At 41.6% G+C, this 16,558-nt stretch overlaps 1 protein-coding gene across 4 annotated transcripts; it reads right to left on the bottom strand.

Moving 5' to 3' along the window:
• Nucleotides 1-2,202: 2,202 nt before the first annotated feature.
• On the bottom strand, nt 2,203-16,241 carry slc9a1b (solute carrier family 9 member A1b). Of its 4 annotated transcripts, none has more exons than XM_036970583.1 (13): nt 15,565-16,240; nt 12,945-13,178; nt 11,890-12,116; nt 9,907-10,157; nt 9,511-9,728; nt 9,117-9,316; nt 8,114-8,203; nt 6,355-6,425; nt 5,994-6,161; nt 5,300-5,396; nt 4,943-5,047; nt 4,652-4,727; nt 2,203-3,364 (listed from the first exon to the last, which is right to left on the bottom strand). In XM_036970583.1, the coding sequence occupies exons 1-13, from the start codon at nt 15,818-15,820 to the stop codon at nt 3,096-3,098; spliced, it is 2,262 nt and encodes a 753-aa protein (XP_036826478.1). In that variant the 5' UTR covers nt 15,821-16,240; the 3' UTR covers nt 2,203-3,095.
• Between the last annotated feature and the right edge of the window lie 317 nt (nt 16,242-16,558).

Raw genomic sequence — 16,558 nt, 5'->3', positions numbered from 1 at the left:
AGTCAATACTTTGTAGAAGCACCTTTAGCAGTGATGACAGCTATGCGTCTATTCACTCTAAAATGCGCAGTTTGTCACATAACACAAGTTTTGAGGAAGCGTGCAATTGGCATGCTGACTGCAGGAATGTCCACCAGAGCTGTTGCCAGAGAATTTAATGTTACTTTCTCTACCATAAGCCGCCTCCAACATTGTTTTGGAGAATTTGGCAGTACGTCCAACCGGCCTCACAACCGCAGACCACATGCATGGCGTCATGTGGGTGAGCAGTTTGCTGACGTCAATTTTGTGAACAGAGTGCCCCCATGGTGACAGTGGGGATATGGTAATGGCAGGCATAAGCTACGGACAACGAACACAATTGCATTTTAGCAATGGCAATTTGAATGCACAAAAATACAGTGACGAGATCCTGAGGTCCCATTGTGAGACCCATTTTGTAAGGTATCTGTGACCAACAGATGCATATCTGTATTCCCAATCATGGGAAATCAATAGATTAGGGCCTAATGAATTTATTTAAATTGACTGATTTCCTCATATGAACTGTAACTCAGTAATATCAATGAATTTTGCATGGTGCATTTATATTTCTGTTCAGTATAGTAATACAATTGCAAAATCTTCTCTCTGCCCCATGGCAAAAAGTGTAGAATTGCAGCAAACTTGCTTTAAAACTGCAACATTTTCTCTAATGCCTATGGAAAAATATGTCGAATTACAGGAAATGAACTCTTAAACTTCTCTCTGCTGTCAAGAGGAGGGCTGCACAAATGTTTAGCTAGCAAGTCGGGAGGGTGGGGCCCTCCAATAAAATGTCACTTACTCACCGTCTTTCTCTCACTAACCCACTCTTAATTTCACTTCAATTTAAGGTCTTTATTGGCATGGGAAACATATGTTAACATTGCCAAAGCAAATGAAGTAGATAATAAACAAAAGTACAATAAACAATTAAACATTACACTCACAAAAGTTCCAAAATAATAAAGACATTTCAAATGTCATATGTGCAAATAGTTAAAGTACAAAAGGGAAAATCAATAAACATGGGTTGTATTTACAATGGTGTTTGTTCTTCACTGGTTGCCCTTTTCTTATGGCAACAGGTCACATATCTTGCTGCTGTGATGGCACACTGTGGTATTTCACCAAATAGATATGGGATTTTATCAAAATTGGGTTCGTTTTCAATTTGTGGGTATGTGTAATCTTTTTTATTTTTTATTTATGGGGGAAATGTGTCTAGTATGGTCATACATTTCGCAGGAGGTTAGAAAGTGCAGCTCAGTTTCCACCTAATTTTGTGGGCAGTGTGCACATAGCCTGTCTTATCTTGAGAGCCAGGTCTGCCTATGGCGGCCTTTTCTCAATACCAAGGCTATGCTCATTGAATCTGTACATAGGCAAAGCTTTCCTTAATTTGGGGTCAGTCACAGTGGTCAGGTATTCTGCCACTGTATACTCTCTGTTTAGGGCCAAATAACATTCTAGTTTGCTCTGTTTTTTGGTAAATTCTTTCCAATTTGTCAAGTAATTATCTTTTTGTTTTCTCATATGGTTGGGTCTAATTGTGTTGCTGTCCTGAGGCTCTGTAGGGTGTGTTTGTGAACGGAGCCCCAGGACCAGCTTGCTTAGGGGGCTCTTCTCCAGGTTCATCTCTCTGTAGGTGATGGCTTTGTTATGGAAGGTTTGGGAATCGCTTCCTTTTAGGTGGTTGTAGAATTTAACAGCTCTTTTCTGGATTTTTCTGGATTGCTCTGCATGCATTTATTTTGTGTTTTACGTTGTACACACAGGATATTTTAGTCTCAATTTGGTGTTTGTCCCATTTTGTGAATTCTTGGTTGGCGAGACCCCAGACTGCCGAACCATGAAGGGCAATGAGTTCTATTACTGATCCAAGTATTTTTAGCCAGATCCTAATTCATATGTCAAATTGTATGTTCTTTTTAATGGCACATGCTCGCAGCTTTGTGGAAGTTACTTGTGACGCTGATGTTTAGGTCGGGGTATAGTTTTTTGTGTGCTCTAGGGCAACAGTGTCTAGATGAAATTTGTATTTGTGGTCCTGGCAACTGGCCCTTTCTCTCTCACCCCCTCCTCTCTCTCGATTTCAGGCTTTGGCTACATACTGACCCCTGATGGCAGTATATCTTAATTATTTTACCACAAATCTCACTATTAAAATGTCCAACAACATATTTGTATTTTATGAGCACTTTATTGTTAAACTCAGTCATGAAGTCATCTTAATTTCTGATGCATATTATCTGTAAAGATTGTTTTACCTCTCAGTACAAACTGCTAACAATTCAACCCATTTCAAATAGGCCTGCATTGTCTTTCTTATAAAAATTATTCAACTTGGCAACTTCCTTTTTTTAAACAATCACAAGTCTAAATGGATTTTGACAGCTTCAGACCCAAATACAGTGGAGACAAGGCATGAGTGCGATTACTTTGAGTGATATGCAATCTATTTTGCTACTTGCTTCCAATGAAAAGGCTTTTATCCAGTCAAAAGACATACTGGAAATTGCATTTGTATAGTTACCAGGAGTGTGTTTTCTGGCTGCTAAGGGTAGTTGGCCAGCTACCCTGTGATGCAGTCCCTGAGAAAACATATTTAATATTCATGCGAATAAAGTGAATGAGAAGCACTATCATGTGAAAACGTATTAAGACAGAAGTGCTGACAAACACCTACATTTCTCTCTCTAAAAGGAAGCCGTGATTTTACATAACAAAAAAACATTTAAAAAATATCTGAAACACAAAACAAATCTTGACTCATGATTTCATGATATTGAAAAATGGTTCAAGAAAAATTGTTATGTGAACCTTTGGCAAATTATTCACATTATATTACATCAAAAACACCAAAGAACAAGGACCCAAACATGAGAAATACAACAACAACGGCACAGAGATAAATTAGAAATGTCCTTCGATACATGAGATACTTTGAGATGTTGCCATAGAAAAATCTCCATCTCATACAAGTAAGTGCCAGAGGAGAATTAAGGAGCTTCTGAAATAGTGGAATCCGATTATTCTCCTCATTTGAAGCGCTATAGTTTAAAAGATGTTCTTTAACAGGACATGAAGGGATCGTCATCCTCCTTGTCTTTATTGGGACCGGGGTCGCTTAGACAGCGTGCTAGTCTCTGGTAGTCCAGCTCGCCCTGGTGGTTGTCTGACGCATTACCCCTGGGTCCTTCTATGTCTGCTTTCAGGCTAGGCCTCTTGGGTACCTCCTCCTCCTCCTCCTCCTCTAGGCTGACAGCGTCAGGTGTGCTGGGAGGGGAAGGCTGCTCAAAGTGGACAGTAGGGAAACTGTCAGCACTGAAAACCTGGTTGTCTTGAAGAAAGAAAGTATTATTAACCAGAGTTGGGCAGAACATAGTTGTATTTTGTAGTTTATTTTAAAATACCTACTTTTCAAATACTCAAGGTAGTCGAATATAGTTAACTAAAGGGCAACTAGTTTCTTTGATATTCAAATACAGGTTTCAGAAAAACCAATAATATTTGGAAGTATCTTGAATACATCTCAGAAAAACCAAATAATAAAAAGCTATTTGAATATTATTGAACATTATTTAAAAATCTTTATTTGGTGGCTTCCAAATATTTGATTAAGAACCAAAAAACTACAACAGTTAGTTGAAATAGTCTAAATATATGATCAATAACGCATGGTTTGGAGGGCTCTTCAATATGAATCTTAATATTGCCTATAGCCTAGAGTTGAATACGAGGGACATCAAATCTCAACATTACAGTAGACCAATTTTTCAGCTCCAAAATGACGAACAAATATATGTTCATAATGAGTGAGACATAAGGTAGAGTAACACTTGACATCAACTTCTTATACATGTGTAGTAACTTTGATTATTACAATAGCAACATTGTTGATACCTAACTTTGGAAATTGCTTTATAATTGCACAATAATGGAGGTATTACATAAGTGGAATAAGTAAATCACTATTCCTTGTGTACAGTAGTTACAAAAACTCAGCTCATTGCTATGCAAATAAAATGCAATTGCCAAAGTATTATGTAACATGGTAATACATGTTGCTACAAAAGTAATTACAGTTTTATTACACAAGAACAGTTAAATGTTAAGTGTTACTGAGAATGCTAACAGTAACAAAATATGGCTAATCAGTGTCAAAGGAAACAAATATCCCAAAATTGCCATCTTGTGAGATTGTGTGTGCTCTATAGTTTCAAAAAACGAGTTGCTTTCTCAGATCTGTAGTCATTTTTGGGGATCTGTATATTTGAAGTAACTATTTGTTTCCCTCAAAAAAATAGTTACTTTCCACACAGCATATTTACAACTAGTTATCCCAGGTCTGTTATCAACACTTACGTTACAAATCTGAACTCTTTTTACTGCATATTTATATTGACTATAACAACATAATATGGATATATACAGGGGCACATTTTTTAGGAATTATAACCGTTTCAGTGACAGACAGAAGCAACAAGGCACAAAACAGAAGAAAATTGTCAGAAACAGGGAGGTACTATCTGAACTCAGTCCAATAAGAAATGCTTGTTTTCATTCTACAATATTGTGCTGCGGTGTGCCCTGATGAATACGACCCAGGTGTGTTAGACTGACAGACCTGATTCAAACCTGACTCGCCTGACTCCAGGCCTAGGTGACTCCCGGTTGGCTGGAACAGTGAGGTAGTGGCTCATCTGCAGAAACAATATTGTTACAACGTCAATATGCTTCATTATTGCAATGATGCAAAATCTCTGCAAGGTTGGAGACATAGCCGTGGTCAAGAAAGAACACTGGACTGGGGTCTATTCCAAACAATGACCCTCCCTCTCCATCACACCGACCCTCCCTCTCCATCACACCGACCCTCCCTCTCCATCACACTTACCCTCCTCTCCATCACACTGACCCTCCTCTCCATCTCCATCTTCGTCTTCCGTAGGCGCACCTCGCTCACGTTGTCTTCCTCATCGGCGTCAAACAGCGTGTGTCTGCTGTAGGATCTGCTGCGCATCTGGGGAAACAAGGAACTGGATGTGAAAATGGTGTTGCTTGGTGCCCGGGGATAATAGCTAAGAGAAACTTTAACAGAGCTCTGTCTGCACATAAAGAGACATCATACGTTACTCTAAAAATGTTTAACTCAGTGTAAGAGGCATGGCGGGTATGCCTGTGTGCATATTCTGTTTTTCTATCTTCCTCAGGTGGCAAACCTAATTTCCCTTCAGACATTCAATTTCAACCAAATTCCTTTATTATAACTTACTTTTTGCTTGTTGTTCTGCAGGTTGGCCCTCAGGATCCTTCTGATCTCTTCCTCCCGTTTCTTAGAGACCCGTGGAATCGCTCTGGGCTGGATGTTCCTTGGGAGACACAGATTAAAGATATGACCAAAATTGCCATCACACCACAGTCAGGAACAGACAGGCCACTTGTAGCCTAGTTCCAGGTCGGTTTGTACGGTCTTGCCAACTCCTGTCACACCACATGACAGATCTGGGACTAGGTTAAGGGTCTAACAGAGTACCACATGTGTACATGTTCTAGAACACTGCTGTGTGTACATTGGACTGTTGGCTTTAAAACTTTTCAAATTCTCAGTGCAGCTCAAGCTATTTCTTCAACTGTCAACACATTCAACACAAATGAATAGAGGATGTGTACCAGAGACACGTTGGTTGGGAATTGTGGGGAGGTGCGCATTCAGGCTGTGTGTCCACCACAGATGGTGGTCTGAAAGCTGCGTAGCAATGTCACAATGGGACGCTGGACGATCAGGTCCTAGCGTCTGTGGACTATGATTTAAGCTTAAGCCAACAGTGGCCTCTGGTGGAGAGGAATGGATTTGGACAGTAATGGGCCCTTACTCTTACTGCACGGATGATAAGTACAAGGGACAGGTTGCACTCCAGGGGTTAAAAAGAAGTGTATCTTAAACAGAAATAGGAGGCAATACTTACTGCATGGAGATGGTGGAGGGCAGAACTGAGGGCAGCTGGCCACTCTCCACCATCATAATAGCCTGCTTCAGCTCCATCTTGCGGTAGAAGGCGATCAACTCAGGCTCCTTAAAGTTTTCGCCCGCTATAAGCCACCTCTTCACGTAGGTCTTGTTGAAGCGGTTAAGCCTGATATGAGGAGAGTAGAGGAATGGAAAGAGGGAAAAACAGAAAGAAAAGGAGATGGATGGAGAGAGAGATCGAAATAGAGATAAAGAGGAAGAGAGTTCATGATGTGTGAAGAATAAAATGACTGCTTTATTCCCCAAAACGATATCAATCCTTTTAATATGTTTATTTCACAATGGCATGGGATCCATACTTCTCCTTCCAGTGATAATGCCCATAATGGCCACAGACACCCTCAACTCCTGTGAGGAGATGGTCCAGGAACTAAGAGAGAAAATTAGGTGTTTACAAAGTCTCTGATTAACCATGCATTTAATTTAGTGTAATATGTAAGGACCCATACTACAGTATAATAATACTGCTTGTCACCCATGTGTAATATCTAATGGACAGACGTACAGTTGAAGTCGGAAGTTTACATACACTTAGGTTGTAGTCATTAAAACTCGTTTTACAACCACTCCAGAAATTCCAGTGGGTCAGAGGTTTACATACATTAAGTTGACTGTGCCTTTAAACAGCTTGGAAAATTCCAAGCTTTAGAAGCTTGGCTTTAGAAGCTTCTAATTGATATCATTTGAGTCAATTGGAGGTGTACCTGTGGATGTATTTCAAGGCCTACCTTCAAACTCAGCGCCTCTTTGCTTGACATCATGGGAAAATCAAAAAAATCAGACAAGACCTCAGAAAAAAATTGTAGACCTCCACAAATCTGGTTCATCCTTGGGAGCAATTTCCAAACACCTGAAGGTACCACGTTCATCTGTACAAACAATAGTATGCAAGTATAAACACCATGGGCCCACGCAGCTGTCATACCTCATAGGAAGGAGTTGCGTTCTGTCTCCTAGAGATTTACGTACTTTGGTGCGAAAAGTGCAAATCAAGCCCAGAACAACAGCCAAGGACCCCGTGAAGATGCTGGAGGAAACCGGTACAAAAGTATCTATATCCACAGTAAAACGAGTACTATATCGACATAACCTGAAAGGCTGCTCAGCGAGGAAGAAGCAACTGCTCCAAAACCGCCATAAAAAATCCAGACTACGGTTTGCAACTGCACATGCGGACAAAGATCGTACTTTTTGGAGAAATGTCCTCTGGTCTGATGAAACAAAAATAGAATTGTTTGGCCATAATGAACATCGTTATGTTTGGAGGGAAAAGGAGGAGGCTTGCAAGCCGAAGAACTCCATACCAACCGTGAAGCACAGGGGTGGCAACATCATGTTGTGGGGGAGGTGCAGGAGGGATTGGTGCACTTCACAAAATAGATGGCATCATGAGGATGGAAAATTATGTGGATGGAAAATTATGTGGATATATTGAAGCAACATCTCAAGACATCAGTTAAAGCTTGGTCGCAAATGGGTCTTCCAAATGGAGAATGACCCCAAGCATACTTCCAAAGTTGTGGCAAAATAGCTTAAGGACAACAAAGTCAAGATATTGGAGTGGCCATCACAAAGCGCTGACCTCAATCCCATAGAAAATTTGTGGGCAGAACTGAAAAAGTGTGTGCGAGCAAGGAGGCCTACAAACCTGACTCAGTTGCACCAGCTCTGTCAGGAGGAATGGCCCAAAATTCACCCAACTTAGTGGGAAGCTTGTGGAAGGCTACCCGAAACATTTGACCCAAGTTAAAGAATTTAAAGGCAATGCTACCAAACACTCAATTAGTTTATGTAAACTTCTGACCCACTGGGAATGTGATGAAAGAAATAAAAGCTGAAATAAATAATTCTCTACTGTTATTCTGAATTTCACATTCTAAAATAAAGTGGTGATCTAACTGACCTAAGACAGGGGATTTTTACAATAATTAAATGTCAGGATTTAAAAAAAACAGAGTTTAAATGCATTTGGCTAAGGTGTATGTAAACTTCCGACTTCTACTGTACGTAACATAAATAGGTGATGCTGTTTTTTTGGTTCTGGGTTTCCGAGATTACCTCTGTGTGAATCTCCTCGTTGATGGAAGGCTTGCTCTCCTTCTTCTTCTTCACAGCAAGTAGCTCAACCAAGGGCCTGATTGTCATACCCTAAAAACACCCATAAAAGCAGTAGTTAGTTGTAAAGTGAACCTTGTCTATACAAGCAGGTCAAACTGTTCCATTTCACTTTTTCAGAGATTTACAGTAAAGGAATGTTTGAACTTCAGAGCAGGGGTGTCAAAACGTATTCCATGGAGGGGCAAACATCTGTTGATTTTTGTTATTTCCTTGAATTTCAACACCTAGACAAGCAGGTGTGGGAAGTTCCTAACTAATCAGTAACCTTAATTGCTCAATCAAGAACAATGGATGATCAAAAACCTCCAGACACTCGATTCCACATGGAATGAGTTTGACACCTACGCTTTAGGGCAGTGTTTCCCAACTCCAGTACCTCCAACAGCAGTGAGGTAAAGTAATTAAAGAAAAGTACTACTTAAGTCATTTGTGAGGGTATCTGTACTTCACAATTTCTATTTTTGAAAACTTTTACTTCATTACATTCCTAAAGAAAATAATGTACTTTTTCCTCAATACATTTTCCCTGACACCCAAAAGTACTCATTACATTTTTAAATGCTTAGCAGGACAGGAACATTACCCAATTCATACACTTATCAGGAGAACATCCCTGGTCATACTTGCTGCCTCTGATCTGGCAGACTCACTAAACACAAATGCTTTGGAGTATGCCCCTGGTTATCCGTAAATAAATAAAAAAATGGGAGAAAATTGTGCCGTCTGGTTTGCTTAATATAAGGAATTGCATATTATTTATACTTATACTTTTGATACTTAAGTATATTTTAGAAATTACATTTACCTTTCATACTTAAGTACATTTAGACTTTCACTCAAGTAGTATTTTACTGGGTGACTTTCACAAAAAAGTGTACTGTTCGGGTTACTGGAGGTGTTGGGAAGCACTGGTTTAGAGCACCATTCAGATTATCTGCCTCACCTGCACAAACACAGTAAAGAAAATGACAGTGATGATTGCTGTCAGGAACAAGTTCCTCATTTGGTGACTATTTGACAGCAGGTATCCCAGGGAGAAAGCTATGGCCCCTCGCAGGCCACCGTAGGCCACAATGAACTGGTCCTTTTTGGTCAACTTGACAATACGGAATTTGTTGATGATGAATGTAAGGCCAATCACACCTGTAATACACAGACAGATAAAATAAATACATTTTTCCCCAAGTATAAATGAAACGGATGAAAAAAGTTATACTTTAAACGTTAGTGCATTTACATTTTGGTTTTTAACATTTTATTCCACATTTATATTGCATCTGTTTTACTGTAAGTTTTATGGAAATCTTTAAAGAATTAGCATTTTGCATAATACTGACCCAGTACTCGTGACACCAGACAGAGGATGACGGTGGTGATGACGAAGGTCCAGTTCCAGGCATGCGGCCCTGCCACCGTGGAGACGCCCAGGAAGATGAAGATGAGTGTCTCGCTCACGCTGCTCCACATCTTCAGGAAGTACTTGATGGTGGTGTAGGACTTGTGGGATATGTTGGCCTCCACATAGGGCCGCATCACAACCCCACATGCTATCAAACTACGGAAGGTAGTACAAGACAATTTTCATTGTAACTTCATGTTCATTTGTCAGTTCAACTTATAGCATGATGTACTACAGTAGCCATACTGCTCCATGTAACATACTGAAGCCAACCGAATGGTGTCCCATCTCCCATCTCCTTAATCAATCTGTTCTCTGTCAAATAGCTACTTACGCCATGATACCAGAGAGATGGAACATCTCGGAGGAAAGGTAGGCCATGTAGCTGTATAGGAAGACGAAAAGGGGTTCGATGACGCGGGTGTGAGAGGTGAAACGAGAGGTGAAGGCTGCCAAGAAGCCGTATATGGCCCCCACCAGGACCCCTCCTAGGGACACCACGAAGAAACACACCACGCCTAGGAACACATCCAATACAGTGACCGTCCCCACTTTGGAGAACTCCTCAAACAGGTTGTACAGAACCTGCATGGAGGGACGAAGGAGGGGTCAGTGGAAATTCGCAGAGATGTGTTTGTGAGTCCCAAATGGCACCCTACATAAGGGATAGTGTGCCATTTGGGATACAGCCTATATGTCCAGGAAATAGCCATATTCAATCAACTAGATTTAGCTATAGTTGTCGATTTGATTCTGCTTCACGTTATCCTTGATCAGGCTTGATTTCAAGCCAAGGGTGCTCTAACCACTACACCAGTATATCCCTACACCCGTGTTATATGCTGAGACACATTATCCATTTGCTTCACGTTACCTATTGGTTGAATGGTAACATGATTATACATGGTATGCAAACAACATGTGGACTATCTATATGGTATCCTTCAGACAAGCTCCAGATACTAGGGTCGAGTCCCAAATGGTACCCTAGTCGTAGTATATAGTGAACTACTTTTGACTAGTAGTGGTTGCACTATGTAGGGAATAGGGTGCCATTTGGGATGCACCCTAGCTGGCATCAGCCCCTCTCAGCTCTTCAGTCTTTTGGAACACTGAGGCCATTATCACCGCCAGGCAGTAAATACCCTCCCATTGCTTTACTGCTCCATTAAACCAACATCCTGTTTGGGTGATAGCTGAATCAGTGGTCCGGGTTGGCATAGTCAGAACCATTTGGCTGAGTAATATCTACACCTGCCAAAAGCACCTAAACTGCTATTAATAGATGTTTACGCATACAGTGAGCCGGTGAGTGAGCCAGAGTCAAATGCCATCTACACTATATGACCAAAAGTATGTGGACACCTGCTCATCGAACATCTCATTCCAAAATCATGGGCATTAATATGGAGTTGCCCCCCCCCCCCCCCCTTTGCTGCTATAACAGCCTCCACTCTTCTGGAAAGGCTTTCCACTAGATGTTGGAACATTTCTGCAGGGACTTGCTTCCATTCAGCTACAAGAGCATTAGTGAGGTCGGGCACTGATGTTGGCCGATTAGGCCTGGCTCACAGTTGGTGTTCTAATTCATCCCAAAGGTGTTCGATGGGGTTGAGGTCCGGGCTCTCAGAAGTTTGACGAACTGACTTGTTGGAAAGGTTGCATCCTATGACGGTGCCACGTTGAAAGTCACTGAGCTCACCAGTAAGATCATTCTACTGCCAATGTTTGTCTATGGAGATTGCATGGCGGTGTGCTCGATTTTATATACCTGTCAACAACGAGTGTGGCTGAAATAGCCGAATCCTAAAATTTGGAGGGGTGTTCACATACTTTGGTATATATTGTGTACCTTACAGTTAGCCGCTAGCAGAGAGAAAAGTGCTCCATCATGGTTAATAGAAAATTGATTATGCTCATTCTCCTCAGCTGTGAGAACACTGGCTGCCTGTTAAGCGGGGTGGCTGGTGGCGTTAGCCGCGGGTCTGGAAATGAACACTAAATTTACACAGCTGGCATTGGAATAAAGTAACAAAACAGCTCCTGTAATGTTAACTTGAGTTGATGGAAACAAGCCAACATTGTACACAGAAAGAGAAATGCAGCAACTGAGTGAACTAACAGTATCACCCCAAATAAAATTTGGCCTCAAATTTGATTTGTCCCCACTGTGACAAATGACCCCGATGAAGGCGAAGGGCCGAAGCACGCTGGTTTTATCAATCCACTGCCCATAAATAGTTGCTGAATTTCCTCTTGGAAGCACAGTTTGCTACTCAATTCATGCACCTTGGTTGGAAAACCCTTTAACACTCACCACTGTGACAGCATCATTGAGAAGGGACTCCCCAAACACCAGGATGTGAACCAACTCGTTGATATGGATCTCCTCAAACACAGCCAGCACGGCCACGGGGTCCACGGCCGACACGATGGAGCCGAAGAGCAGGCAGGCCAGCAGGTCAACTCCGCTCAGACCGACGCTCTCGATCTGGCACAAGGCGTACAGCAAGCCCCCCATAAAGAAGGCGTTCCACAGGGTACCTAGAAAGAGATAGAAAGAGAATGGACGTGTCCTAATACCTGTACTTGCATTCTAAATAGTAGGCATTTTGGGTATGAAGGAAAAACATACTTTTATAGTATGTGAAATTTTGAACACTTTAAATGCCAGCTCATTTTGGCTTTTCATCTAGTAGAATTCGCTGCACAATATTGAGGAAGAGAATGGTCTTTCGAGACCCACGTGTGTTTGACAACAGCTGATAATCAGCTGAGGGGATGCGCCGCACCAAAATGAACGAATGGCGGGAATCAACACAATTGCGCAGTAGATGAGGCATTCTGAGTAGGAGGAGCTTAGTATGCTGATATTTATTGCTGACTGCATTCGTTTTTAAACAGTACGCTCTAAACAGTATGTAGTATGATTAGTATACACAGTATGTAGTATGATTACTATGCACAGTATGTAGTATGATTAGTATACACAGTATGTAGTATGATTAGTATACACAGTATGTAGTATGATTAGTATACACAGTATGCAGTTTAGGTTAGTAGGCAAGCTAGATTTCGGACACGGACAATGGTTTATTTCACTAAGGTGACATTACATGGTATCAATACCAGCAAAGGCTAAATTATTGTATACAAATTACAATTTTCACAAGGGTAGTAGTAGTAGTTCACTAACCATGGCATGACAAGGAGTTTGACATTATAGCACAAACAGATCTGGGACCAGGCTAGGAAATGTGTTTGTGGCAGTTTAACTATATGATATAAATATGATAATATGAAAGTAGCAAATACATCTGTATACAAATTGCACTGGAGGGATAAAGTGCTTAGCAGTCAGTGCTTAGTTACCTATCACCGCAAACACCAAGATGGTGCCCACATTCTCTGTGAAGGGCCGGATCGGCAGAAAGTAGCCAGCATCAAGGATGATGGGAGGGAGGAGGCACAGGAAGAAGAGCTGGGAGTCCAGTACTGGGGGCTCTTCTCCAATCACCTTGATGAGCCCCCCCACTAGCAGCCCCACCACGATCAGCAGGCAGCTCTCTGGGACCACGGCAGACAGACGCGGGATCAGATGGAAACCTAAATGGGGAGACGAGGTAGTTAATGTTATTATAGAGACATATCTGTCTGCCGTACACCAGGGACCGTATTCATAAAGTGTCAAAGTAGGAGTGCTTATCTAGGATCAGGTCCCCCCTGTTTATGTAATCCTATTCATTATGATCTAAAAGGCAAAGCTGATCCTAGATCTTTTCGTTTTTTTATTTATGAATACGGGTCTAGGTCAGTAGAAGGCAGTGGGTTCATTACTATGACATTGCTGTGTCCAGGCAAGAATGTGTGCAATTTCCTCCCTATGTTGATATAGCCTCTGTTGCAATTGCCTTCAGATGTGCAATACATTGTATAAAACAAACTGCCTGTAGAAGTGGATATAGTTATTTTAAGTTTACAGTATACACATACAGAGGTGCAACTTAACTCCCCCCCACATTCTGAAATTGCACCCCCTAGCGGTTGAGTAGGCTGTTTGGAGTGTTTACCCGACTGGATTAAAAAATATATATATATATATAAATATATATATATATTTACGTCCCCCCCACTTCTAAAACCAAAGTTGTTCCCTTGTACACATATAACCACTTAATTATTGGATGAATGAAATGCTCTAATCAGTTAGTTGTGCATCACTGTCTGACATTCTAAGCTCTCATTAAAAAAATGTAAAGGCCTTTTTTTAGACCACTATTTCAGGCAACACACAGGATGCTACTGCACAAGTTGCTAGTCATAGGTCAACCATGCTGGTGCTGCAACTGCAGATAACTTAAACCCAGATATACATTTCTTAGGGCAAGTGGATACAAACAGGAGAACCCTAGTACCACTCCAGTACCTCAAGGGTCTCCGCCTAATGTATGTCTGAGTCCTGGAATGTTATAATTTACTACATCTGGGATGGGCCAAGGGCGTGAAGCACAAAAACCCTACATAACTCACAAGAAGTTCTTGCAAGAAAGGCATTTCACTGTACTTGTGCGCGTGACATTAAAACTTGAAACTCATCAACAGTATGTATCCCCCAAGAGACACACCATTCATTATAACAATAACTGAAGGATAAGGATATTGGGAGATAGTCAGTCTCAATGACTACAGTGTAAATATTTCAGGACTAGGACACTGTTTGAAATTGGTATACTGCTGTATGTGCCACTGTATGCATCAGCCCCCACCAGCTCCTTTCCTCTTTCTGTTATCACAGAGTACAGAAGAGCAGGCTGGCCTTGAGGAGAGAGCTGCTGCTGCAGCAGATAGGTCCAAATCAGCTTCACTTATTGGGCTGGGCCAATGATAGACAGGGAGGGGAAAGCCCCACGGCCAATCACTATCTCGACAAGCTGACTCAAATGACAACATGTACACGGAAGATCCCTTAATAGGGTGTGTCCCAAATGTCACCCTATTCCCTATATAGAGAATATGGTGCCATTTGGGACACAGAGCTATGTGTATACGAAATACAATATGAAATATTTGTGTAGTGTGTATGTCTTTTTCTGAGATGAACAATAGCCTATTTTAAAAGTGAAAGTACAGTCACAGGAAATACATGCAGAACTAGCTACACCCCTAGCGACCCCCTACATCCCTTTAACTCTGGCAGGTCATGATAACAACTGCTCTCCTCACTCAGAATTTCCAACTCAAATGTTTGCCAAATCGTGCAGTGTTTAATCCTCAAGTCTCCATTACACTAATCTTATGGAACTTCTGCATCTATTTCTAGTGGTGACTGGTGAGAGGGCCAATTGCTTATAAAGTCCATGGTAAGATGTCTCCTGATCAAAAGTAGGGCTGGAACAATGGGTATGGCTGCAGCAACTTTTACTTATTGGTAATAGTATGGCTTCCAAGCCCAATCCTGTGCCACAAAGAACCAGAGAACGTTGTGCCCATAATACTGTGTAAAAACAGGCAGGGAGCAGGTCTCGAACCCTCGACCTTCTAGCCCGAGGTCCGGCGCGCTATCGACTGTGCCGCAAAAGCATGCTCGTGCGGCATGGTCGATTTCTGCGCTTATAAACCCAGGGTCGTTACAATACGTTTATAATATCATCCCACTTCTACCACCAATTTAGCGATTAGGAACAAGGTGGGCAAGTCTAACTCCTGTGTCCAAACTTCTTGGCAGGAACTGTAGTATGTTTATAACATTACATTCCTGTCTGAATTGACGAGTTGTAGAGTATTGCAATAATGTCCCTGTCTAAACGGGTCTGAAGTTTTCAATCAAGTGATCATACCCCCTGAGCAGACAGCTGCAGTGTCATGATGCATGACGCAATGTGACGTTGAGGGGTTTATACTGTGCCATATTAATCCATATCAATTAATGCAGCAGGGGGCATTCCCAATGTATCACGTTAATATCGTGACAAAAGCAAAGGCTGATACTTACCAAGTTTCATCAATAAGGCGAGGAGGATCCATAGCGCGATCTCAAAAGGCTTTCGTACGTGTTCGTAATTTACGGCAAGTACAGGAAATGCCTTTTTAGTATTTGTTATATTAGTTAAATGTGAGCCTTCAGTCCCATGCGATTGATATGCAGGGGCAGAGGCTTCAATAGGTAATCCAATGCCCACGAACACAACTAAAACTATTACCAGGAGATCCCTGCGACAGCCAGGAAAGGCACACGAGAATGCCGGCATTTCAATTACGTTAATGATTTATCCCGCTAGCTACTCCAAATCGTCATCCTCCATCAATGCGTCGGAGATGCAGGCAGAAATGAAGATGTAAGGGGAAGTGATGCTGGTGCCATGTTACTGTTACTGCAGCTGGAGCTTGCACTTTTACGCAGTGCATGTACGGACATCATGCATAGAATATCGCGGGTAAATGTAAAGAAACACCAGTAAAAAGCTCCCTGATGAATGAGAGTTAACGCCGGCTTTGATGATGATTGTATTCCTCCTTAAATGTTTGCGCAGTGTCGTCAAGCGTTGAAGTGTTCACTAATGTGAAAGGCGCAGCTGTTATGTATCAGGCGGAATATCAACTCCCGTTTGTGCCTCATGTCCTCTATTTGGGTTACATTGGCTGCAATCACACCTCAATGGTTCATACAACCAGCCCAATTCGGTTATTTTCTACTTCTGTGGTTGGCAACCAAAAATGTGCATTACCGCCACCAACTGGAGTGGAGTGTGAGTCCATTACAATTAGTGATACAAAAAGATGGACAAATTGCTACTCTTCTGCAGTAAAATCTTGTAACTCCAAGTACTTCTCTGGAGCTTCCACCAGAACATATATTTTCTGTGATTTTACGTTCCATTTGTGCAGTACACTTCATAACCATGGCAATGCAAGTCCGGCGTTATGGGCGGGCCTTAGGGGGCTACCACACCTTGTCCATCCAAATAAAATATTTAAATATTCATAAT

The sequence above is a fragment of the Oncorhynchus mykiss genome, chromosome 32, assembly GCF_013265735.2.
Source record: "Oncorhynchus mykiss isolate Arlee chromosome 32, USDA_OmykA_1.1, whole genome shotgun sequence".
In the NCBI taxonomy this organism is placed as follows: Eukaryota; Metazoa; Chordata; class Actinopteri; order Salmoniformes; family Salmonidae; genus Oncorhynchus; species Oncorhynchus mykiss.
This window is presented reverse-complemented; position numbering and strand designations above follow the sequence as displayed.